Source organism: Rhinatrema bivittatum, unplaced genomic scaffold, assembly GCF_901001135.1.
Source record: "Rhinatrema bivittatum unplaced genomic scaffold, aRhiBiv1.1, whole genome shotgun sequence".
Lineage (NCBI taxonomy): Eukaryota > Metazoa > Chordata > Amphibia > Gymnophiona > Rhinatrematidae > Rhinatrema > Rhinatrema bivittatum.
The window spans coordinates 155,323-180,612 of NW_021820757.1; the positions used below are offsets into that span (position 1 = coordinate 155,323).

Consider the following 25,290-nt stretch of genomic DNA (forward strand, 5'->3'; position numbering starts at 1 on the left):
TATGCTCTTCTATGCTTTCCTTCAATGTACATATAGGCAATGCAGGCTTAATACAACCGAATATCATGTAACTCCTAATTCTCCCAGATATAAAGTAGTGCTGGAAAAACTCCATTAAAAGAAAGGCTCCCGAGGCCAGCTACATAGCCTTCATGACAATTCTCAACAGCTGACATAGTTTAATACAACCCTTTTTACACAGCTACTAGCTCATTGTTGTTGTCAACCCCAAAACATTTCTTTTTCTTCATAGTAATTCCTACTTGGTTCCCAACAAAAATAAGTGCTCTCAGCATTTAAATAAAACCTTCTACCTTTGCTTTTTCAGTAATAAACCTAGCAACTCTAACCCATAACAGTGCTAGAGACTCTTAGCCAACAAATTGCTGCACAGAAATGAAACGGGAAAGAGAGATATCTTAGGGCTGACTTAGCTTTAGAATAAAGGTGTGCCTGGGTGCTGTTCTCCTTCTGCCTCAGCCTCTCCATCCTCCTCACCTTCCATTGAGCTCTCCTGAATTGTCTCTCCCCTCTGGAGGGCCCCTCCCTTTATATGAGTTAGTCTACTCCTCCCTAGGCAGACACTGCCTCTGTTTCCCTGCTCCCAACACTTCTAGGGGCTGACTACCAGGGCATCTAGAAATGTAGTTTCCTTTTACTTCCTCCAAAGGAACTTTCACACCTCTTGTCTGGAGGCTGCAGGCTCGAGCTCTCTCTCTCAGAGGAGCGAGCTGCTTCTTTTGCTTTCCTTCAGGGGAACTTTTTCTTCTGGTTCCTTCTCCCCAAGGCAGGGGACAATCTCCCTCTTTCCCTTCAGGAGTTTGGACTTGCTGTGGCTGCTTCTGCCTCACCCCAGATAAGCCACCTTTTCACTTCTTTGCTGAGGTTTTCAAGGCAAGGCGCCTGGGTGTGGCAGGAGTAGCTGCAGTTTGTTCCCTGTCCCTTCCCCATTTTCTTTACCAATTTTTTTTTTTTAAGAGTTTTCCTTTGGTGGTTTTGTTCTGGTTTGTCTGCTTGTAGGTTTGTGGTTTTTGTTTGTAAGTCTGTTTGTTTGTTCCTTTATTTCTTTTGTTGAATTGTTTGTCTGTGGTTCTTTTTGAGTGTCGTGGTTTATCTTATTGTGTGTTCCTAAGTTAATAGTTTTGTTCCCCCCCCCTCCTATTTTTTCCTTTTTGTTTGAGTTTCCCTTCCCCCATATTGGCTTCACCATCATGAGCAGCCATTTTAGGCCTGTGCATAGCCTTTATCTATCAAGCCTTAATTGGTCCTCCGACGTCCTGAGTCTCCTAAGCTTCCTTCCCTTCCTTGTCCAACCCCTCCCCCCCCTCCTGCTTTTCCCCTTCCCATCCTTTTGTTGTTTTAGTTTTTTCCACATACTAAAAACCCAAGAAGGCTGTGGGTACCAGCGGAGGCTCATTCACCAGCACCATTAAAGCTATCATAATGAAGAGAAGCCCCTCTCTTATCACCACCGGTGGCACCACCAGCGCCTAGGGACCACTCGGAAAGCCATCCTGCCCCGGAAGGGTCCAGCAAGGTGGCGGAGCAAAAACTCTACCAAACCCAAGCTCTGGAAGGTAGAGGAGCCTGGGAAGCCAGCCGTGGGACCCTGTGACGAGCTAGGGCCCGGGAGTCCGGGTGAAGGGCCCTCAAAGATTTTTCAAAGACCGACAGAGACGGGCGTTGCACAGCTTGTTAAGAAAGTGCAATGGGCCCATCGCCTGAGGCAGCTGGAAGCAAATAGAACTCCCTCTGCTCCATGCACAAGCAGGGCGCCCACTGTGGAGAAGCCCCCTCCCATGAAGGAGGGCTTCACAGGCGACGACACATCCCGGACACAGTTCCAGGCCGAGCCAGCGACACCTGCGTGTGATGCCCAGGTTGGGGGAAACACCACTAACCTTGGCATTGCCAGCGAGGGCAGGTCAGCCGATAGACTCCCTCAGCCAGTGACACTCATAACCACAAGAGGCCTCTCCACCGACGGACCCCTGAACAAGTTCCTGTACTTCCTTTAGAAGTACTTCCTCTATTAATCTTAGATATATATGATCAAAATCTGAATTACATCTGCATTTGAAGCCAGAAAAGAAACAAAGGGTCTTATTCCAAAACACTTTTTTCCTCATTCTGCAATTACATAGGAAAACTTTATTGAATGAGGCCCCTAAGATGTTTAAATATTTTGGGCAATGAATGCAGAAGATTCCCACCTGATACACACACTTCAAACTGCAGTACCAATTATGACTATAGAATCTGCAGACAGCAATTACATTGTGCTCAATCGCTCATTACAATAAAAATTGTCTCAAAAATAACTGCACTACATTCTGGGAACTGTTGAAATCTATTCATATTATGTGCATTTGTTGCACAGAGATCACCTAGGCAATTTTTGCAGTCACAATAACAGATCACTAATGATTCACCAACTTCAAACCAGACATGGACATAAGACCTAAAAACATGACTCACTCTACCATTAACCACAATGAGATGCGAGTGCAGCCAAATCTTGAAGCAAGTGTTACATCAATACTGTTTGTATTCACGATTTGTATCAATCCAACACACAAACAGAATGTGAAGGAGAGAACATGTAAGATAAAGTACTAACTAAAGCAGAACATAGATTCTCGCAAAATTATACATTCAAGAGTACATGAACATAAATGTTAGTCTTGAAACTACCATAATCTTACAATGAGTGTGTACAGGAAAAGACCTTTACTTGTACTCTACAATCTTTACCACTAGCATGATTTCATTCTTAAGATGTCAGATCCACACAACTTCTTGCTGCTCACACATAGAGTGTATTAACTAATAACCAATAGCTCACTAAGAACATAAGAAATTGCCATGCTGGGTCAGACCAAGGGTCCATCAAGTCCAGCATCCTGTTTCCAACAGTGGCCAAACCAGGCCACAAGAACCTAGCAAGTACCCAAACACCAAGAAGATCCCATGCTATTGATGCAATTAATAGCAGTGGCTATTCCCTAAGTAAATTTGATTAAAAACAAGTTTGCTTATCGTAAACGTTGTTTCCGTAGATAGCAGGATGAATTAGCCATGCTGTCCTGGGATCTGTCAATCAGGTCCGGGAGGCGGAGCTTGATAAAGCAGAAGTTAGTTTTTGTTCCCTCTGCGGCTGCGCGTGGGTTCCCGCGCAGGAAGTACAGATTCTCCTCAGTCTGTGATTAAGCAGTGATGGTTCGAGTAGCCATGGTGATTGCCAGGGAGGAGGGTGGGTCAGCATGGCTAATTCATCCTATCTACGGAAACAACGTTTACGGTAAGCAAACTTATTTTTTCCCGTCGATAGCAGGGCTGAATTAGCCATGCTGTCCTGGGAGTCGCAAGCTCCCAATCACATTCGGCCTTGTTCCGATCTTGGAATGTGATATCAGAGATTGTGGCAATCATTTGGAATGAGATGCTGCGGATTGTAGGATTGTTTGTCCTAACTTTGTATCCGACGAAGCTTGTTGATCTAGGCAGTAATGTGCTGTGAAGGTGTGTAAGGAAGTCCACGTAGCTGCCTTACAGATGTCTATAGGTTGTATATTCTTGAGGTGCGCCCACGAGGTTGTTAGGGCATGAACCTGATGCGCTCTGGGTTTCTGCGAAAGAAGCAGGTGTTGTTTGTTGTAGCAGAATTGGATGCATTGGACTATCCAGCTTGAAATGGTACGTTTCGTGATCGGTAGACCCGGTGCCATAGGATCAAAGGAAAGAAATAGTTGAGACGGACACGATGGGGAGGTCGTTCTATTTCTGTAGTACGCTAACGCCCTTTTACAGTCCAGGGTGTGGAGTAGTGCTTCCCGTTCATTGGCATGGGGTTTGGGAAAAAATGTCGGCAGTTCGATATCTTGGTTAAGATGAAAGTGAGAAATAACCTTCGGTAAGAACGAGGGGTGCGTTCTAAGCACTACCTTTTGATGAAAAAATTGTAAGTACGGTTCATAATGTACCAGCGCCTGTAATTCACTGACTCGTCTTGCTGAGGTGACTGCCATGAGGAATACCACTTTCCATGTCAGGTATTTTATGTGTGCTGACTCCATTTGTTCAAAGGGAGGAAGCATCAATTGTTCTAAGACTGTGTTAATATTCCACAGAACTGCTGGTTTCGTGATTGGAGGTCTAAGGTGCAATAGTCCTTTGAGGAACAGAGAGAGAAGAGGATGAGCCGATATTGTGGCATTATTGTACGGTCTGTGGTAGGCCGCAATAGCACTTAGGTGAACGCGAATAGAAGCTGTGGCTAAGCCTTTGTCATACAGAGTATGAAGATAGTCTATTAGTTGCTCCGGTGTGCAATCCATGGGTGATATGTGATTGGACGTACACCACGTAGTATACCGTTGCCACTTGTAATTGTAATTCTTCCTAGTGGAGGGTTTCCAAGACTCCAGAAGGATAAGTTGTGCGCTCTGGGATATGTTTTGTTCCATCAGTAGCATCCTGTCAATCTCCACGCTGTTAAGTGGAGGGAGGAGTGCAGCGGGTGTAGAAGAGTTCCGTGTTCCTGAAGTAGAAGATCTGGTCGACTTGGAAGACGGATTGGCGTGTCGCTGGATAAGTGAAGGAGGTAACTGTACCATGGCTGTCGAGGTCAGGCCGGGGCGATTAGAATCATTTGAGCTCTGTCCGCTATGCATTTCTGAATTGTCCTGGTAATCAAGGCATATAGCAGTCCTGTCGACCACGGAATTAGGAACTCATCTTGAGCCAGTCGGAGTTTGCTGGGTCGTATGGAACAGAAACTGGGAAGTTGTGTGTTGCGTTCCGTCGCAAAGAGATCGATTGATGGCGTCCCCCATCTGTTGAATATACGGAGGGCTACTTCCGAATTGAGGGACCATTCGTGGGGATGGAAGATGCGACTTAACCTGTCCGCTCTCGTGTTTGCGATGCCTGGTAGGTAAGTGGCTTGTAGGTGTATGCAATGTTGGTGTGCAAATTGGAAGATGAGTAGCGTTTCCTTGCACAGGGTCCAGGAACCCGATCCCCCCTGTTTGTTGATGTAGAACATCGCTACTTGATTGTCCGTGTACACCATGACCCTGCGGCCTTGCAGAAATTCCTGAAATGCCTGTAGAACGTTGCGAAATGCTCGAAGTTCTAGCAAGTTGATTTGTAGCTTCTGTTCCGCTAAGGTCCATAGGCCTTGTGTCTCATGCACCCCCAACCTTTCCGTGAAGCGTCTGTAGTTAGGACTGAATTGTGGATGGGCAGCCGGAACAATGCTCCCTTCGCTAGTGTGGACGGAAGGAGCCACCAAGAGATGTCCCTTCTCATTTCTGTCGTAAGGACGATTGGTTGTGTGAGGTTGAGTGTGTTGCCTCCATTGCCGTTTCAATCCCCACTGTAGGTGTCTCATGTGTAACTTGGTATTTGGAACCAGGAAATTGGCCGCTGCCATATGTCCTAGAACGACTAGCACTTGTCATGCAGAGGTAAACTGTTTTGCCTGCAAGCTCTGTAAAAGTTGTCTCAACTGTATTTGTCTGTCTAGTGGCAGATATGCTCTGGATTGTCTGGTGTTCAGCTGTTGTGTCAGTTGCAGGTGAGATTTTTGGAAGTTGACTACTAACCCCAATTGCTGTAAGCACTGAAGGATCTGGTGGAGCTGACTCAGGAGTAGTTCCTGAGTCGGAGCCACTATTAGCCAATCGTCTAGGTAAAGGAAGATTGTCATCCCCTGTTGTCTGAGATGAGCCACCACCACTACCATGCACTTGGTGAATACTCTGGGTGCAGCTGACAACCCAAAGGGGAGTACCTTGTATTGGTAATGCTTGTGTTTGTAGCGAAAACATAGGTACCACCACGAGGAGGGGTGGATTGGAATGTGAGTATACGCATCCTTCAGGTCGACTGAACACATCCAGTCGTTGGGTTGCAATAGTGGTAGAATCGACTTCAGGGATACCATCTTGAACTTTTCCTTGACCAGGAATTTGTTGAGTTCCTGAAGATCTAAGATGGGACGTAGCCCCCGCCCCCCCCAGACCTTTTGGGAATCAAGAAATAGGGGGAATAAAATCCCTTGTTTCGATGATTCTTGGATAGGAGCGTGATGGCCTTCTCCTTGCATAAGTTGGAGATCTCATGTTCGAGTTGTGGTTGCGCCCTCGTGTTGCGTAGGGTGGACAATTGGGGTAATCTCGGTTTCGTTCGAAATTGAAGACGATATCCCTGACTCACAATATCCAACACCCATTGGTCGGATGTTATTTGTTCCCAAACATGAAGGCAAGAATGAATCCTCCCCGGCGGCGGTACAGGGTGTGATGGTGGCTTTAATTTCAAAAAGACTGTGTGGGCTTAGGCACCGCAGCTTGCTGTTGGCCTTGTTGACGCTGTGTACGCGGCTTGCCTCTACGAGGTAGCTGTGATTGTTGTTGGTGAGTTTGTGGCTTCTGATAAGTAGCATATGCTTGACACAGATATCCTTGATACGATCTATAAGGTCAACGTCCATACGAAGATTTATGAGCGTATGGGTAGAAGCGCTTGGAGGATTGATAAGTCGGCTGAGATTGTAATGACTGCACCGCCAACACATCATCCTTTAGCTTACCCACTGTTTCCTGCAGTTTTGTGCCAAAAAGGTTCTCTCCTGTGCATGGGAGATTGGCCAGTTTTTCGTGGATGTCTTCCCTGATGGAGCTAGAACGGAGCCACGCCGTCCTTCGTGCCGCAATGGCTGTTGCTGAAGCCCTAGAAGAAGTCTCCATGCCCTCATACACTGATCGGAGGAGATGTCTAGAGCATTCCTCCATGTCATGTAGGGTTTGAGGTAGTTGTTCTCCCGTCGTTGAGAGCAATCCTTTCGTTGCCTGAATGCACTCATACAGTGGAAAAGGGTAAACAGTGGAGTGCCTCAGGGATCTGTACTTGGACCAGTGCTTTTCAATATATATATAAATGATCTGGAAAGGAATAAGACGAGTGAGGTTATCAAATTTGCAGATGATACAAAATTATTCAGAGTAGTTAAATCACAAGCAAACTGTGATACATTGCAGGAGGACCTTGCAAGACTTGAAGATTGGGCATCCAAATGGCAGATGAAATTTAATGTGGACAAGTGCAAGGTGTTGCATATAGGGAAAAATAACCGTTGCTGTAGTTACACGATGTTAGGGTCCATATTAGGAGCTACCACCCAGGAAAAAGATCTAGGCATCATAGTGGATAATACTTTAAAATCGTCAGCTCAGGGTGCTGCAGCAGTCAAAAAAGCAAATAGAATGTTAGGAATTATTAGGAAGGGAATGGTTAATAGAACGGAAAAATGTCATAATGCCTCTATATCGCTCCATGGTGAGACCACACCTTGAATACTGTGTACAATTCTGGTCACCGCATCTCAAAAAAGATATAGTTGCGATGGAGAAGGTACAGAGAAGGGCAACCAAAATGATAAAGGGGATGGAACAGCTTCCCTATGAGGAAAGGCTGAAGAGATTAGGGCTGTTCAAGCTTGGAGAAGAGACGGCTGAGGGGGGATATGATATAGGTCTTTAAGATCATGAGAAGTCTTGAACGAGTAGATGTGACTCGGTTCTTTTCACTTTCGAATAATAGAAGGACTAGGGGGCATTCCATGAAGTTAGCAAATAGCACATTTAAGACTAAATCGGAGAAAATTCTTTTTCACTCAACGCACAATAAAGCTCTGGAATTTGTTGCCAGAGGATGTGGTTAGTGCAGTTAGTGTAGCTGGGTTCAAAAAAGGTTTGAATAAGTTCTTGGAGAAGTCCATTAATGGCTATTAATCAATTTTACTTAGGGAATAGCCACTGCTATTGATTGCATCAGTAGCATGGGATCTTCTTGGTGTTTGGGTGGTTGCCAGGTTCTTGTGGCCTGGTTTTGGCCTCTGTTGGAGTCAGGATGCTGGGCTTGATGGACCCTTGGTCTGACCCAGCATGGCAATTTCTTATGTTCTTATATATTGCACCATATAGAACTGATGATGCATAATCCTTGTGGTAAGCATCGCATTCTGATAAATTTTTCGTCCCACTTCATCTAGGTATTTGTGGTCTCTGGTGGGTAGGTCGCATGAAGCTTAGTTTTCCTAAACCGCTGCATTGCTGATTCTACTACTACAGAATCATGCTGAAGTTGTGGGAGTGCGTAGGGTACATCCTTCCTGATACGGAATTTAATGTCCGATTTCCTGGAAACCGCCTGCAATGCCTGGGGTGTTTCCCAAGACTTTAGGAGTAGACAATGGAGTAGATCATGCGGAGGAAGTGTGGTAGGTTCCCCAGGAACATCGAAGATTTTCAGCAATCCTAGGGTTTCCGACCTGGGGTCAGGTTCCTTTTGAATCTATAACTGGAGGATATTGCCCATCTTCTCCAGAAACCGTGGATATGATAGGTCTTCCGGTGGGGAATATGGTTCTTGTGGTCCCTCTGGTGTGTCTGATGGAAAACCCGTTGATAAGGCTGGGGACCTGGAAGGGGAGTCAATTTTCCTGAGAGTCCAAATGTGCCGGTGAGTGATGTGGTGTTATCTCCTTCGGGGAGGAAGGTGTTTCCCCTGCTGAGCCTCTCAGCGGTGTAGTAGTAGGTTCGGTCATTGAATCTGAGGGTGTTTTGCCTACAGTAAATGAAGCTTCCAGAGTCTCATAAAATCCAGCCAAGGATTGAGATAACTTCCAAAAGGCATCTTTGGTCGCTTGCAGCATGGTAGGCTTATTCGTGTTTTGTGGCTGCTGGTTCTTGAGTGGTCGAGAATTGCCTTCATGTACCTCTGAAGCACTGGATGACGGAGAAGCTTGTGACGAAGTAAGGCAGATTGGTGATTGTTGATGTCTCTTGTGCTGATGCGACGCCGATGACCTAGAAGTGGATGGACTGAGTTCTGTAGCCCTGTGTTGACTGTGAAGCAGCTGACTATGCGTCCTCTGTCTGCGCTTATGTCTGGACTTCAGTCTTTTGGACTCAGGTGGACTGTGTGTGTCTCTTGACCTTCTGGGCGAGGTGTTCGACCTCCTGTGTCTAGAGTCAGTGGAAGTAGACTGCGATCTATCATGGTGTTTACGCTTATGAGGTCTCTTGTCATCCACGGTTTGTACCAGATTCCCTGATAAGGAATACAACTCTGGTCTTCGACCTGTCTGAACTGTGATCAATGACCTTACCGGCGCCGATGTTGTCTTCTGCGCCACTAATTCGGTTGTTAGTGAACTTGTCGATGGTTCTGGCGCCGTTTTGCACGCCAAGGGCTCCGGCGCCGTTTTGCGCGTCATGGATTCCAGCGCCGTGTGGTGCGCCGAAGGTTCCGGCGCCGATTGGCATGCTGAAGGTCTCGGCCCCGCCCGGCACGGTCGTGGTGTCGGCGCCGTATTGCGCGCCAAAGTTTCCGGCGCCATCTTGTGCGCCGCGGCATCTTTTTGTGCGCCGAAGTATGCTCCTTGTGAGTGGATGGGCGCGGCGCTGACTTGTCTAATGATTGCGCCGAAGCGCTCACTGTGTCCTGGTTATGCTTTTTTGGCGCCTGGTCACGCGATGATCTTCCCCGTTTCGAGTCCCGGCTGGAAGTCAAGCGACTGGAAGACCGACTGCAGTCGGGTACGTCAGAGCCCTGCGTTCCCCGTACCTGAATTTGTTTTGATTCTCTCGGCCGAGAGTTATCAGACGATGTCACCCTTGGTGCTGAATATTGAAGCTTCTTCACCGGGCCCGGTGAAGAGTGGGCCTCCGATGGTTCTGAAGTACTCAAGAGTTCCTTTAGCCGATAGGCTCTCTGTCGTTTGGGCCTGGGCGACATTTTTGCACAAAATTCACAATTTGGAAATTCGTGGTTGCCGCCGAGGCAGCGGTAACACCAGTCATGGCCATCCGTGACCAACATCACCCTGCCACAGCGGCAGCGCTTAAATCCCGATTTAGACATGAGGAGAAGCAGCTCCGCATGCGATCCCACGCGCGGAAGAAACAGACTGAGGAGAATCTGTACTTCCTGTTCCGGAACCCACGCGCAGCCACAGAGGGAACAAAAACTAACCTCTGCTTTATCAAGCTCCGCCTCCCGGACCTGATTTGACAGATCCCAGGACAGCATGGCGAATTCAGCCCTGCTGTCGACGGGAAATAGCAGTTAATGGACTTCTCCTCCAAGAACTTATCCAAACTATTTTTGAACCCAGCTACACTAACTGCACTAACCACATCCTCTGGCAACAAATTCCAGAGCTTTATTGTGCGTTGAGTGAAAAATCATTTTCTCCGATTAGTCTTAAATGTGCTACTTGCTAACTTCATGGAATGCTCCCTACACCTTCTATTATCCGAAAGTGTAAATAATCGATTCACATCTACTCGTTCAAGACCTCTCATGATCTTAAAGACCTCTATCATATCCCCCCTCAGCTGTCTCTTCTCCAAGCTGAACAGCCCTAACCTCTTCAGCCTTTCCTCATAGGGGAGCTGTTCCATCCCCTGGCCCTTTATTATTTTGGTTGCCCTTCTCTGTACCGTCTCCATCACAAGTATATCTTTTTTGAGATGCGGCAACCAGAATTATACACAGTATTCAAGGTGCGGTCTCACCTTGGAGCGATACAGAGGCATTAAGACATTTTCCATTTTATTAGCCAGTCCCTTCCTAATAGTTCCTAATATTGTTTGCTTTCTTGACTGCTGCAGTACACTGAACTGACGATTCAAAGTATTATCCACTATGATTCCTAGATCTTTTTCCTGGGTGGTAGCGCCTAATATAGAACCTAACATTGTGTAACTATAGCAAGGGTTATTTTTCCCTATATGCAACACCTTGCACTTGTCCACATTAAATTTCATCTGCCATTTGGATGCCCAATCTTCCAGTCTTGCAAGGTCCTCCTGTAATGTATCACAATCAGTTTGAGATTTAACTACTCTGAATAACTTTGTATCCGCAAATTTGATAACCTCACTCGTCGTATTCCTTTCCAGATCATTTATAAATCTATTGAAAAGCACCAGTCCAAGTACAGATCCCTGAGGCACTCCAGTTGAAATTGACCATTTAATCCTGTTCTCTGTGTTTTAATCGGTTTGTTATCCACAAAAGGACATCGCCTCCTATCCCATGACTTTTTAGTTTTCTTAGAAGCCTCTCATGAGGGACTTTGTCAAACGCCTTCTGAAAATACAAATACACTACATCTACCGGTTCACCTTCATCCACATGTTTATTAACCCCTTAAAAAAATGAAGCAGATTTGTTAGGCAAGACTTCCCTTGGGTAAATCCATGTTGACTGTGTTCCATTAAACCATGTCTTTCTATATGCTCTACAATTTTGATCTTTAGAATAGTTTCCACTATTTTTCCCGGCTCTGAAGTCAGGCTCACTGGCCTAGAGTTTCCCGGATTGCCCCTGGAGCCCTTTTTTAAATATTGGGGTTACATTAGCCACTCTCCAGTCTTCAAGTACAATGGATGATTTTAATGATAGGTTACAAATTTTAATTAATAGATCTGAAATTTCATTTGAGTTCCATCAAAACCCTAGGATGCATACCATCCAGTCCAAATTTGCTTACTCTTTAGTTTGTCAATCTCGCCTACAACATCTTCCAGGTTCACAGTGTTTTGGTTCAGTTCATGTGACTCATCACCCTTGAAAACCATCTCCAGAAATGGTATCCCCCCCAACATCCTCATTAGTGAACACGGAAGCAAAGAATTAATTTAGTCTTTCTGCAATGGCCTTATCTTCCCTAAGAGCCCCTTTAACCCCTCGTCATCTAACGGTCCAACAGACTCCCTCACAGGTTTCTTGCTTTGGATATATTGTAAAACGTTTTTATTATGAGTTTTTACCTCTATGGCCAACTTCACTTCAAATTCTCTCTTCGCCTGTCTTATCACTGTTTTACACTTAACTTGCCAATGCTTATGCTTTATCCTATTTTCTTCAGATGGATCCTTCTTCCAATTTCTGAAGGATGTTTTTTTGGCTAAAATAGCCTCTTTCACCTCACCTTTTAACCATGCCGGTAATCGTTTTGTCTTCCTTCCACCTTTCTTAATACGTGGAATACATCTGGACTGCATGTCTAGGATCGTATTTTTAAACAATGTCCATGCCTGTTGAACACTCTTAACCGGTGCAGCTGCACCTTTCAGTTTTTTTTCTATTTTCCTCATTTTATCAGTTTCCCTTTTGAAAATTTACGTTAGAGCTCTAGATTTGTCTCCCAGTTATTAGTTTAAATTTGTTCATGTTATGATCACTATTGCCAAGTGGCCCCACCACCCTTACCTCTTTCACCAAATCTTGCATTCCACTAAGAATTAAATCTAAAATAGCTCCCTCTCTTGTTGGTTCCTGAACTAATTGCTCCATGAAGCAGTCATTTATGACATCCAGGAACTTTGTCTCTAGCATGTCCTGATGTTACATTTACCCAGTCAATATTGGGGTAATTGAAATCTCCCATTATTATTGCGCTGCCAAATTGTTTAGCTTCCCTGATTTCTCTTAGCATTTCATCATCTGTTTGACCATTTTGTCCAGGTGGACAGTAGTATAGTCCTATTACTATACTCTTACCCAACACACGTGGGATTTCTACAGATATAAATTCTACTGAGCATTTAGTCTCTCTTATGATCTTGATCCTGTTGGACTCTATACCCTCCCAGACATAAAGTGCCACACCCCCACCAAGTTGATCTTCCCTATCATTGCGATATAATTTTTACCCTGATATAGCACTGTCCAATTGGTCATCCTCTTTCCACCAGGTCTCTGTGATGGCAATTATGTCAATCTCATTATTTACTGCTATACACTCTAACTCTCCCATCTTACTTCTTAGACTTATGGCATTGGCATACAGACATTTCAAAGTGTGGTTTTTGTTTGTATTAACAACCTGCTTTTCAGGTCTTAGGGATAATTTGGAAATCTTTAGCTCAGGTGATTTTTTACATATAGGCACATGGACTACGTTTGCTTTTATAGGAAACTCTGTTGATATACCCCTCTCTGTTGATATACCCCTGCAGAAAGTGCAGCTCTTCAGTATTCTCCTCGAAAAGCATTGTGGACATATGTATGACTGAATAATTTGAATACTTGATTAACTTTACAACTTGGATAACGTGATTACATTTATAACTTGGCTAACTTAAAAAATTTGAACAGGTTGAATTGGTTATAGCTGGAGACCGCCAGTGCCCTCAACCGAGAAACATAGACTCCCGGTAGGATGGGTGTCCTAGCTGAAGGAAAGCATGGCTTATCCGTGAATCCCCCGAGAATTCCATGAGTAACGGCAGCCGTGGGTGGGATGCTGAGTCCATCTGTCTACACTAAGGAAAACGAAATTATCACGTAAGTAATTTCTCCATTTCCTAGCGTGTAGCAGATTGACTCAGGACCAATGGGATATATAAAAGCTACTCCCGAACCGGGTGGGAGGCTGCCCTTTGACCCACTTAGTACTGCCCTTGCAAATTCTGTGTCCTCCCGAGCCTGTGGATGGAGGACCATGTTGCCGCCCTGCAGATCTCGGCGGGTGACAGCATCTTGATTTCCACCCAGACACTGCCTGGGCTCTAGTACAATGGGAATTGACTTGTAAAGGCGGTGGCTTGCCTGCTTCTACGTAGGCCGCCTTGATGACTTCTTTGATCCAGCGGGCTATGGTTGCTCGCGAGGCCGCTTCCCCTTGCTTCTTCCCGCTGTGAAGGACGAATAGATGGTCCGTCTTTTTCGTATGGATTCAGACCTTTCCAGGTACCGGATTAGGAGTCTGCCGACGTTGAGATGGCATAGACTTCAAGCCTCTTCTGAATTCTTATGTTCATCTGTTGATGGTAGCGAGATGGTTTGGTTGAGATGGAAGTGAGACACCACTTTGGGGAGGAAGGACGGAACTGTGCGTAGCTGATTAGTTCCCGGGGTGAGTCTGAGGAACAGCTCCTGGCAGGACAGTGCTTGTAGCTCAGATATACAACGGGCCAAACAGACTGCCAGCAGGAAGGCTGTCTTCAATGTTAATAGTCAGAGACAGGCCGCGGAGAGGTCTGAAGGAGGTTCCTGCTAGGAAATCTAGGAACAGGTTGAGGTTCCAAAGAGGCACCGGCCACTTTAGGGGTGGTCGGATCTGCTTGACTCCTTTCAGAAAGCGTGAGACATCCGGGTGAGAGGCTATGCTGCCACACTCGCTCTTGGTTCCGTAGCATGACAATGCGGCCACCTGTACCTTGATGGAGTTGAGAGACAATCCCTTCTGTAGGCCATTCTGCAGGAATTCCAAAATCGTAGGAATTTTAACTGAGCGTGATATGATGTCCCAGTCCTCGCACCAGACTTTGAATACTCTCCAAATCCTTATGTATGTTAGAGATGTGGAGAACTTGCGTGCTTGGAGTAGGGTGTCAATTACTGCCCCCGAGTATCCGCTCCTCCTTAGGCGAGTCCTCTCAATGGCCAGACCGTAAGAGAGAATAGAGCTGGATCCTCGTGGAGGATCGGTCCCTGTTGGAGCAGGTCTCTGTGTGGAGGTAGCGGAAGGGGGCGCCCTGTCAGTCTTTGCATGTCTGCGTACCACGGTCTTCTTGGCCAGTCCGGGGCCACTAGAAGTACTAGTCCCCTGTGGTGTTTATCTTGTGGATGATTGCGCCCAATAGGGGCCACAGCGGGAAGGCGTATAACAGAGTCTCCTGTGGCAAGGACTGTACCAGGATATCGATTCCCTGGGACTGGGGTTCCCGCCTGCGCTGAAGAAACCGGGCACTTGGGCGTTGGACTGGTTTGCCAGGAGGTCCATGGTTCGTGTTCCCCAATGGTTTACTATCAATTGGAATGCTGTAGTCGACAGCCTCCATTCTCCTGGGTCTAGACTTTCCCTGCTGAGGTAATCCGCAGTGACGTTGTCTTTCCCGGCGATGTGGACGGCCGAGATCTCTTGAAGATTCGCTTCCACCCATGACATTAGGGGGTCTATTTCCAGAGACACCTGTTGGCTTCTGGTTCCTCCCTGACGGTTGATGTAGGCCACTGTTATGGCCTACATCAACAGTCTACACTGACCGCTTTGTCTCGGAGTCTGTGACCGAACCGTAGGCAGGCTAGTCTGAATGCCCGGGCTTCTAGGCGATTGATGTTCCATCCTGCCTCTTCTTTGTTCCATTGCCCTTAGGCGGTTAGTCCCTGGCAGTATGCTCCCCATCCTTGTAGGCTGGCATCCGTGGTGAGCAGGATCCAGGTTGGTGAGGAAAGTCTCGTTGCCTGGCTCAGATGGCCTTCTTGTAGCCACCATTGTAGTTGGGCCCGAACTCTGTCCGGGAGCTGAAGACATATGGTGTAGTTCTGGGACAGTGGATTCCATCGTGATAGTAGTGAGCGTAGTAAGGGTCTCATGTGAGCTTGTGCCCATGGCACTACTTCCAGTGTGGATGCCATGAGGCCGAGGACTTGTAGGTAGTCCCATGCTGTGGGGCGAAGATTGCTCAACAGGGTTCGCAACTGGGTCATTAGTTTTGATCTCCTTGACGGTGTCAGGATGACCTTGCCTTGTTTGGTGTCAAACCGGACTCCCAAATATTCTAGAGATTGGGAGGGCTGCAGGCAGCTCTTGATTGTGTTGATCACCCACCCGAGGCTCTCCAGTAGAGTTTTGACTCTTGGTTGCCTGGTGGCTTTCCTTTGGAGATTTCGCCCTGATCAGCCAATCGTCTAGATAAGGGTGCACGTGGATTCCTTCCTTCCTCAGTGTGGCTGCCACCACCATTGGTGAACGTCCGGGGTGCAGTGACAGTCCAGGATCAAGAAGCGTAGAAAGTGCTGATGCTCTTGATGGATCGAAATGTGTAGGTAGGCTTCTGACGGGTCCAGGGATGTAAGGAACTCTCCCGATTGTATCGCCCTTATTACAGAGCATAGGATTTCCATGGGGAAGCGAGGAATCTTCAGGTGAAGGTTGACCACCTTGAGGTCCAGGATGGGTCTGAACGCTCCTTCTTTCTTGGGGACAATAAAATAGATAGAATAATGTCCCGTATTTATTTGTTGTGGAGGCACCGGTGTTATAGCCTCTAAGGCTAGCAATCTGGTCAGTGTAGCTTCCACTGCCATCCTCTTGGAAAGGTCATGGCAGGGGGATTCCACAAACTTGTCTGGAGGAAGGTGGTGGAAATCCAGGTAATATCCCTCTCGAATGATGGATAGGACCCACTTGTCTGAAGTTCTCGACCCATCTTTGGTAGAATAGGGCAAGTCTGCCCCCTATAGCTTCTTCCTTTGGACGGGTCGGCTGATTTTCATTGTGGGGTGCGGCTGGGGCCTGGGCCCGAGCTGGCTCCCCTTTTGTTGTGCTTGTTCCGAAAGGACTGGCTTCGGCCTGCGGGGCGGGCCGCTTGATATGTGCTTGAAGCGCTGTGATCCTCTGCCCCTGGAGATTCGGGGGAAGGATCGCTGGTTTCTCTTATTCCTGTCCTCCGGTAGCCGCGGTAGTGGGGACTCGCCCCATTTGTTGGCTAGTTTTTCTAGTTTGCTTCCGAACAGGAGTGTTCCCTTGAAAGGCATCCTTGTGAGTCTCGTTTTGGAAGATGTGTCGGCCAACCAGTTTCGGAGCCAGAGTTGTCTTCTGGCTGCCACGGTGTATGACACTCCTAGCTGTGTTGCGCACCAGATCAGAAGCGGCATCCACAAGGAATGATACTGCTGGTTCCAGGGCCTCCCCAGGAGTGTTGTTCCTGGGCTGTGATAAGCAGGCGCGTGTAACCACGGCACAGCAGGCCGCGATCTGTAAAGACATAGTGGAAACGTCAAAGGACCGTTTGAGGATAGATTCCAGACGTCTGTCATGAGTATCCTTTAGTGCTGCTCCTCCCTCCACTGGGATAGTAGTGCGCTTAGAGACCGCGCAGACCATGGCATCCACTTTCAGACATGCCAGGAGATCTTTGGCGGCTGGGTCCAGAAGGTACATGGCTGCCAGAGCCCGCCTCCCCCTTTGAACGTAGTTTCCAGGGCATCCCATTCCAGGTCAATTAGTTGCTGGACGGCTTGTAATAGTGGGAAATGACGGGAGGTCTGACGGAGTCTCTCCAGTAGAGGGTTCATCTTAGGTTCCCCTGAGGCACTTGTGCCCGGGATAGCAAGCTCTCTTAAGCTGTGTGTGACCAGGTCTGGAAGCTCGTCCTTGGTGAAAAAGCGTCTCATGGTTCAGTGGGGGCTCTGTGCCCGGAGGGAGTTCCCCTTCTTCCAGGGTTCTGAATCCTCATCCGAGTTGTCTGTGTCCCCGAAGGTGGGACTTCTGGGTGGTGGGATCGCTTCCCTGGTCATAGAGGGTCCCGGAATGTTGAGGTCCTCTGGTGGAGCTTGTAGCCGTATTACAGGAGGCCCCGGTTGCATGTGGACGAAGGTATGCAGACCTTTGAAGAATTCCACCCAGGTGATAGATGCTGGGTCTAAACTAAGGGGCGCCGTGTCCCTGGGGAGCTCCGTTTGAGGGGGGTCCCGCTGTGCAATGCTAGGTCAGGCGTACTGTTCGAGAGACCGGAACCCGGTACCGGCTGGGAAGGGCCATGAGTTGGATCCCCTAGGGCCTCTTCGCACTGTATACACAGGGCCGTGGCCTCCTCATGCTGTGCAGCTCTAATGTGGCATGCTGGGCAAAGGCCCTGAGCCTTGAGTTTCTTTTCCGGTGGTTCCATGGGTTGTGCGCGTAAAATACAGTTGTGCGCTCTGGTGTGCATCAAAGTTGTGCGCGTAGATTTGGTGCGCGCTCAGGGAGATGTGCACGCTGTTGTGCAGACAGGTCGAAGGTATGCGCCCGGCACAGAAAGCGCGTGGCTATGCGCGTCGCTTGTGCACACGGATCTTGGGCGTGCGACGTTGTGCGCACAAGGTATTTGTGCACATGGATCGGAACGGCGGCCAGGGCGGCGAACAGAGCAAAATGGTGACGGCGACCATGCGTTCAATATGGCGACCACCTCGGGGGGTATCCACGTGGGAGGACCCTCGGATCTGACCGGGTTCTAGCCCTGCTAGGGCAGATCAACCCGGTGGCACTGGTCCTGGCTGGCAACCTGTGTGTCTCCTCGAGCTTCGGGGATTGGAGACTTTTAAATAGATTTCTATCTTACTTTGTCTCTGCGCTTCCCAGTCTCGTTCCGGGCGGTCTCCGGCTGCAGGGGGGAGAGGGAAAATACCTTCACTGCCACGCTCAAGGTTGCACCCGCTGTCTCTCAGCCTCACCTGATGTCGGGGGGGCTAGGTCCCCACCGAGAGTCGGCTGCCGGACCGAGGCTTACCTCCGAGGGATCACAGAAATCACCTCGGGAATTCTCAACTGGGGGAGGGACCCAATGGGTGTCACCGCAGGAGAGAGGGGCTCGTCTGTAGAGGTAAGATTTCTTCTTAAATTTGGTTTTCTTTGGTAAAATTACTCTAACGCTGTGCTAGTGTGCATAGAGTCCCTAACTGCTGTGCTAGTGTGCATAGAGTCCCTAACTGCTGTGGAGACGGAAAATACTGAAAAGCTGCACTTCCTGCAGGGGTATATATACTAGGGCTGACGTCAGATTGAAATCTGATCCATCTCCAACTGCTATCAGGAGTCCACTATACCCATTGGTCCTGAGTCCATCTGCTAAACGCTAGGAAAAGAACCCTCAATCCTGCTGGTAACAGGGAACAGGTTCTACTGCCCCCACTGTTAGGAGGGCAGAGAACTATATAAGAAGTATTTCCTGTTGGGCGCACAAACCCCACAATGGACATGGGGGAGAGTCCTCTGGGATTTCTCTGAAATGTAGACGCTACCTCTGATGAACAATAGAGGACCCATCAGTCCGAGGTGATGATCGACCAACGATAGGCAAAGCAGAGAAGTCTGCCACCAATGGGGGAAAGGGTATCAGGGATATGTCGTGCTGACTCGAGCTCCCTTACCTCCAGTCAAACTCCCGTAGCTGGGGCCTGCTGGGGGGCCGGCTGGGGTCTAGGAGTTCTCTGTTGATGGGGGCAGCCCCTAGAAGCAGTATGGGGCGTGCAAATCCGGGAGGCAGGGGGAGATAATACTTCTGCTGCGTATAGAAGGACCTCCTAGAACTTGGTCGGGAAGGTTTCTTTATGGAGGACGGCGGGTCCGAAGCACTGGCAGATAGCTGTGGAAGGGTTTCATGGTGATTCTTCAAATCGTGATTCTTCAAATCTCTGCCCATGTCCCCAAAAAGATTCTCTCCTGAACAGGGGAGGTCAGCCAACTTCTCCTGGACCTCTGGCCATAGGTTGGAAGCATGGAGCCAGGCCATCCTACAGGCTCTGATGCCCACGGCGGCCACGCTGGAAGCGGTCTTGAAGACAAAAAATAAATGCCATCATTCATTTGTGATACTACTCATTGTATTAATTTATTAGAAGATTTTTCTGAAGATGTCCAGAGTCCATCCATGCTCCTATGAACTGAATCTTCTGAACAGGGGAGAGGCTCAACTTGAAAAGTTGACAAGAAATCCCAGGGATTAGAGGAGTCACACTGTCTTCTCAAGGGACTCCAGAACCCTTGACTGGGATGAACTTATCATTAATGACTACTCAATTGTCTAGCTAGAGGAAAAAGCAGACACCCAGCTGACAAATCTGCATTGCTACCACTGCTGGGCACTTCCTGAGCACCCTCGGAGACACAGGTAGACCAAATGGGGAGGAAATCCTCCACCACAAATCTAAGGAATATCTTATAAGACAAACAAATGGAGATGCAAGTATAAGCATCCTTGAGGTCCAGGGTACATATCCAATCCCCTAGTTGAATAAAAGGGAGATTGTGTAGAGTTCATCTTGAAATTCTCCCAAACCAGCAAATTGTTCAATCTTTGTAAACCTTGGAGTAAGTGTTCCATCCTGATGCCATCAACAGCACCCTAGAAGGGCTGGATTCCAGGTAGAACATGTGGTTCAGAGCTATAAGGGCTTCCCATGCCATGAAGGAAGATTGTGTTTGTGCTAACATGGCATCATCTTTACTTAGAACCAACAATGACTTTCACTGCCAGGAGACATTATTCTCTTTTTATAGAAACCAGAGCTTGTGATCAGTTTCCATTTCTGCTGCTCTACAGCAACTTATTTTTCTGTGGGAACCAATGGTTTGAATGCAGGAAGGCATTTCCAAAAACCTGGTAAATGATATATTAAAAATTCTGGTCTCAAAAAAAATCTGATGTGTTTAAAAAATATTATATATATATATATATCTCCATTACAATTTCTTCTGAGCTGCTTCCTCACTGCCCAGAAGTAAGTGCCAGTAGTTCAAAAGCAGTGCTGAAATCAAATGCTTTTACTGGGTTGAAGTTCAAAGGTTATAGTATTTTTTTCCTGCGACATCCCTATCACTGCATGCCACATCGGGATGTAGACAGAGGGTTCTTACAACCTTAATCCTTGGAGACCTTGACTGTTTATCCATGTTATGAATCCAGTTTAAGCTATTAACTTTAGTATTTAAATCCTTACATAACTTGAGTCCTGTTTAGCTGAGAGACTTTTAACGTAGGTTCCCACGGGTGTGGGGGTTTGATGGGTGATCAAAAGATGACAGGAAGTATAATTTTTGGCTCATAATGGGTTAAAAAAAACCTAGGTCTACTTTTTTGTCAGTTCCAAAGTGTCTATGCTCCTGAATTCAAAATGATGCAAAAAAAAAAAAAAAAGTGATGATCGACTGAAGTAATAAAACCATAAACACGAAGAAAATAAATAACAAACTTGTGGATTGCAAAGTATATGTTTTATTAAGTTATGCCTTATACGGGCACACACTATTTTCCTGTTGGCCATTAAATATAGTTCTCTCCTACTGGAATAAATGTAATCTTTACACTGCAAGAAAAATAGGACATACTGATGCTGCCTCACAGCAAAAAAAAAAAAAAAAAAGAGCATTAACCAAAAATCCGTTCTTGTCTTAACAAGAGGTCTACAGTAAGACAAACAAAACGCAACTTATAAATAAAATGCCCGCCCAGCAGAATATGCCTCCTATTAGTAGTGAGGTCAAAGACTCTTCCCTCTGTACATGTGACTCAGCGCCGGGACATGCGAAAGCCACCGGCAGCGCGCGCCGGAGTGGGGGAGGTGCTCACCTGCGTACACTCCCTAGAGACTGCCATCGACTCCGGGTCGCCTGTAAGGAAGAGACCGTCATGGAAGAAAATAAGGAAGAAGTTAAGACGGAGGGAAAGCGCTTCTAATTCTTTTTTTTTCTAACAGAAAGTGCACGCGCCGAGAGAGGAGGAGTCGGAGAAGGAAGGAAGCGACTGCAAAAGGAGAGCTCTCGCGTGACTCTTCTTGGCTTAGTTTTGGAAAACGGCTCCGGAAGTAGCATGGGCGCTGTGTTACTTTCTACAGGAGGGGAGGGAGAATTACAGGAAGCTTTATTGGCCTGACAACTTGTATATGTGTTGGCAAAGTAATCGTATAAGAGGGAGTGGGGAAAAAAGTCACAACAGTGAAAATAAGAGAATTCCCCGATTCTCCTCAATATTATCTCTGTTTAGATTGTTTCTGGCCCGGTGGCAGATCATGTCTCACATAACCTGGGAGGGTATGTATGGAGGAGGAGGGCTTAAGAGAGAGGTTTATTCCAGTCATGGGATGTGCAAAAATCCAAATCTGTTTGGACACACCGGAACAAGATATGTCTGTTTGTCTGTTATTTTGATATTTGTAAAACTGTAAACCAGTATGATGGTTATATCCAAATAGCGGTATATAAATGGTTTTAAATAAATAAATATGTTGGAGGGCCCTTAGAGACATGCACGTTCTTGGTAATTGTTGCAAGAGTTTTTAGTTACAGAATAAATAAAGCACATGTACCTGCCCGAATCCTCTACTTGGGGCATTCTTCCCTCCCTCACCTTAAATTTGCAGCACCGGCTCCAATGGCAGCAGCAACAGAATATGAGGAAAAATCAGTGCAGGGCCTTCCACTGCCCCTCTTGAGCTGTTGACCTTGCGATGCTCCGCCCCCTCCTCCCACACAAGCTTTCTGTTACCAGGGAAACTTGTATAAAGAGAGCAGGGTGCTACAGGGTCCATCAGCTCAAAAGGGCTGTAGAAGGCTCCACGCTCATATTTCCTCATATTCTGTTGCTGCTGCCATCGGAGCTGGCTCTATAAGAGAAGCAATGGCATAGTAGCAGAATCTGATTTGGACATAGAAAACGGTGGCGAAGCACCAGAGCCTATAAAACTTTGGTGCCAGAGGTAGTTGTCTTCATTGCCAATGCTAAAGCTGGGCCTAGAGAGGCATAGATCTTTACCTCAGTTCCACACAGGTTAAAGCAGTTATAACTAAAGGGAAGGTATAGTGGGGTATCTTAATTCTCCGAGGACAAGCAGGATGGTAGTCCTCACACATGGGTGACATCATCAGATAGAGCCTCGCTGCATAAAACGTATGTTAAAGTTTCTAGAACTTTGACTAGGCCCACTGAGCATGCCCAGCATGCTCTTTACCATATGTCCCCACGGGAGGCCCTCTCCAGTTTCCCTTTTTCCGTGGTGCTATAAGCCTCACAGTGTGAGTGAGCTCACTTTATCTGTTTTTTGGCCTTTTGGAAAACTTTTCCTTTTCGTGATTTTTGCATTTTTTTATATGTTATTCTGTCACTGGGTTCATCTCGGTGCCTTTCTGTAGTATCCTAGTCAGGGTGTTTGGTGATTATGGTAAATTTCCTTTCGCAGTCAATTCCCCACGGCAGCGGTGCATCATTGCCCACTGGCCATTGATGCCCCACTGCCAGTGTTTTCAGTTTGTGTCCCTTTAGATTTGTATGACATGGCCACGTCTGGTTTTCGGCAATGCACCTGGTGTCTGAGGTCCATGTCCATCTCTGATCTGCATGAGATATGTGTCCTCTGCTTGGGGGAAATAGCATGATGTCTGGGGTTGCCATTTATGCACCCAGTTGACCCCGAAAGGAAATTTGGCTTTGACTCGACAAGATGGCGCAGCTGTTTGGCTCAAAGTGCAAGCCATCAGCGGCATCGAAAGACCAAGGAGCCGCACCGATGGAAACCTTGCCATCAACATCGGCAGGACCATCGGTTCTGTTGATGCCGTCGGCGGATAGGGGCATTGGAGACCAACCACCGTCAATCTCCTGTTAGAAATGGTATTCATCTTCTTAGAAAATTATATAGTGAACACAAAAGTTTGGTGAAACTAATTATTTATTTTACGAACTTGCAAGTAAGGGTGGCATACAGAAGTAGGCGCACCCACAAAGCTAAAACAACTTACTATTGTGCATTCGCTTATCATTTTATTCCTCCCCATCTCAGGAAACTCAACCTATCTGATGCCTTTATTTCAGTGTTATCTCTCATTTTCTCATGCATTTCAGACTTCCCATGCTCCTTTTTCATTCTGCTTAACCAACATATTCTAATGCCAAGTTTTAACTTTCAATTTTAACCTACTGTTGCTATGTCCTTCATTCTGTCTGCCTACATGCTGTTCCTAAATGGCAATTTCTCTTGTTAGTTTGTACTGCAATGAGAAAGTCTTTGTTAGAATCAGTTGCAGGGAGGGATGTGGGAGGAGATACATCTTACACATTCCTTTCCTGGTCTGTAACTATATGTGCCAGCCTCAGGATAATATATTACGCTGTGTAGTTAGTGTTCCTCAGCAAGAAGGGGGGGAAAGGGGAAAAAGGGGGGGCTGGCTGGGTTTTGCAGCTCAGCTTTCTACAGCTAGGGATTTCTTTACCAGAAATTAGAATATAAGAGAATACAGAAATACAGTTCTATTTCTATATTGTGTTACCATCTGTAATAGCAACATTAGTGAGCCCTAGCTCACAATTCCTCCCTATCTCTTTATCAACTTGTTGCTATTACATTCACAATCTTTCGTAAGTTGCCTTTAAGGTCTCAAGCATTTGCTGAGCCTTCTGTATTTTTAATTCCTCAGTGTCATATAACAATCGCACATCAGGGACTCCTCGGTACTCCTGTGGAGTCTAAATATATCCTCTCATCAAAGGATGTCCCTAAATTGTGCCTTCACATTCTTTTGTGCTCTATTTTCTCCCTTTTAAATGCCAGTGTGAATGGAATTGCCCCTGACCCCCGCCGTGAGAGGCAGGCAATGTGGTTCCCAGGCTTGGGGAAAATACTGGAGGTACCCGCTGTCCCTCATGTAGCTTCAGGGCTGGGAATAGGAAAGCCAAAGACTTACAGGTGGCTTTGTTCCATGCCGTTTCATCTTGATATAATGCCAGGATACACTTCAGTCCTTCCGCGTTGTTGTTCCAACCAAAAGGAAATGGCACCAGGTTTCCCAGAAGCACAGGCATAACAGTTGCTCTTGTTCAGGCTTTCACAGTGTATTTTGTCCATTCCACCCAGGCATTTACCTTCCCATATCCTATTTCTACCTCAATGGTCTGGCTTAGGTCTTTTATGGTTACTACTCTCACTACCTTGGGGTCATTTAATGGGGGTTTGAATGGTTAAATTCCAGGCATTAGTGTGGAACTATTATTAAGGTCTGGGGTTTTTCAATCAATATCTGGAAGCAGCAGGCTAATGGTTCCTTCCCATTTACTGATATACCCATCCTAAACTTCTTAGTGTGTAATTCCCCTCTGTTTGCCTTTGCCCTAATGACTGTCAAATTTGATTACATTTCTTGTCAAAACTTTGTGGATAATTGTGCTTTAACTATGGAAATTAACTGTCTCAATTCTCTGTCTCTGTGTCCAGCGGATGCTACCCATCCCTCTGCCTCTGTCATCCAAACCACTTGCTCCGAGGTGGAGCAATAGGTATTATAGCACATATACTTGTCACTCCCTGTATATGACTGCTGGTACTGAGCATTTCCACAGTCTATCAATTGGCACACATCAAAAACAGATGTTTGGGGCTGGTCTTTTGCATTCATACATATTGTAAACTTTATAGGGCCCCCATACTCATTTGTCCAATACTGGGAGTCACCTTGGCCAGGGACCCTTGAGTAACCACTTCTAACCCCAGATTCTACCCCTGGCCATCCAGCTACTATCATCATCCGTATCATAATACTTTTAAGGGGATACCCTATTCCTTCCATTCTCCATGTTGACCTCATTCTCTCTTGAGTTAAGGCATTTGTAGCTGTTCCCTGTACATACCTCCCCATGTTCTTTTCATTTCCCCACACAATCTTTCTATATAAACCCAGCAAAAGAAAATTAATGCAATTACAAGCAATGGTATTAATATCCCAATTTCTAA

The 25,290-nt window shown here is 46.7% G+C and overlaps 1 protein-coding gene across 3 annotated transcripts in view; it reads right to left on the reverse strand.

Annotated features, from left to right (window-relative positions):
• The window catches only part of LOC115082086 (enoyl-CoA delta isomerase 2, mitochondrial-like), a 175,904-nt gene extending 153,894 nt beyond the window's left edge, over positions 1-22,010 (reverse strand). Inside the window, exons 1-2 of one of the 3 annotated variants that reach the window (XM_029586351.1) lie at positions 21,141-21,309; positions 18,943-19,346 (exon numbers count right to left, since the gene is read on the reverse strand). In XM_029586351.1, coding sequence (XP_029442211.1) covers positions 18,943-19,346; positions 21,141-21,167 — 431 coding nt within the window. In that variant the 5' untranslated portion in view covers positions 21,168-21,309. Of the gene's footprint in view, positions 1-18,942; positions 19,347-21,140; positions 21,310-21,917 lie in introns of those variants that run through there. The other 2 variants (XM_029586353.1, XM_029586352.1) reach the window with 2 other exon arrangements.
• Between the last annotated feature and the right edge of the window lie 3,280 nt (positions 22,011-25,290).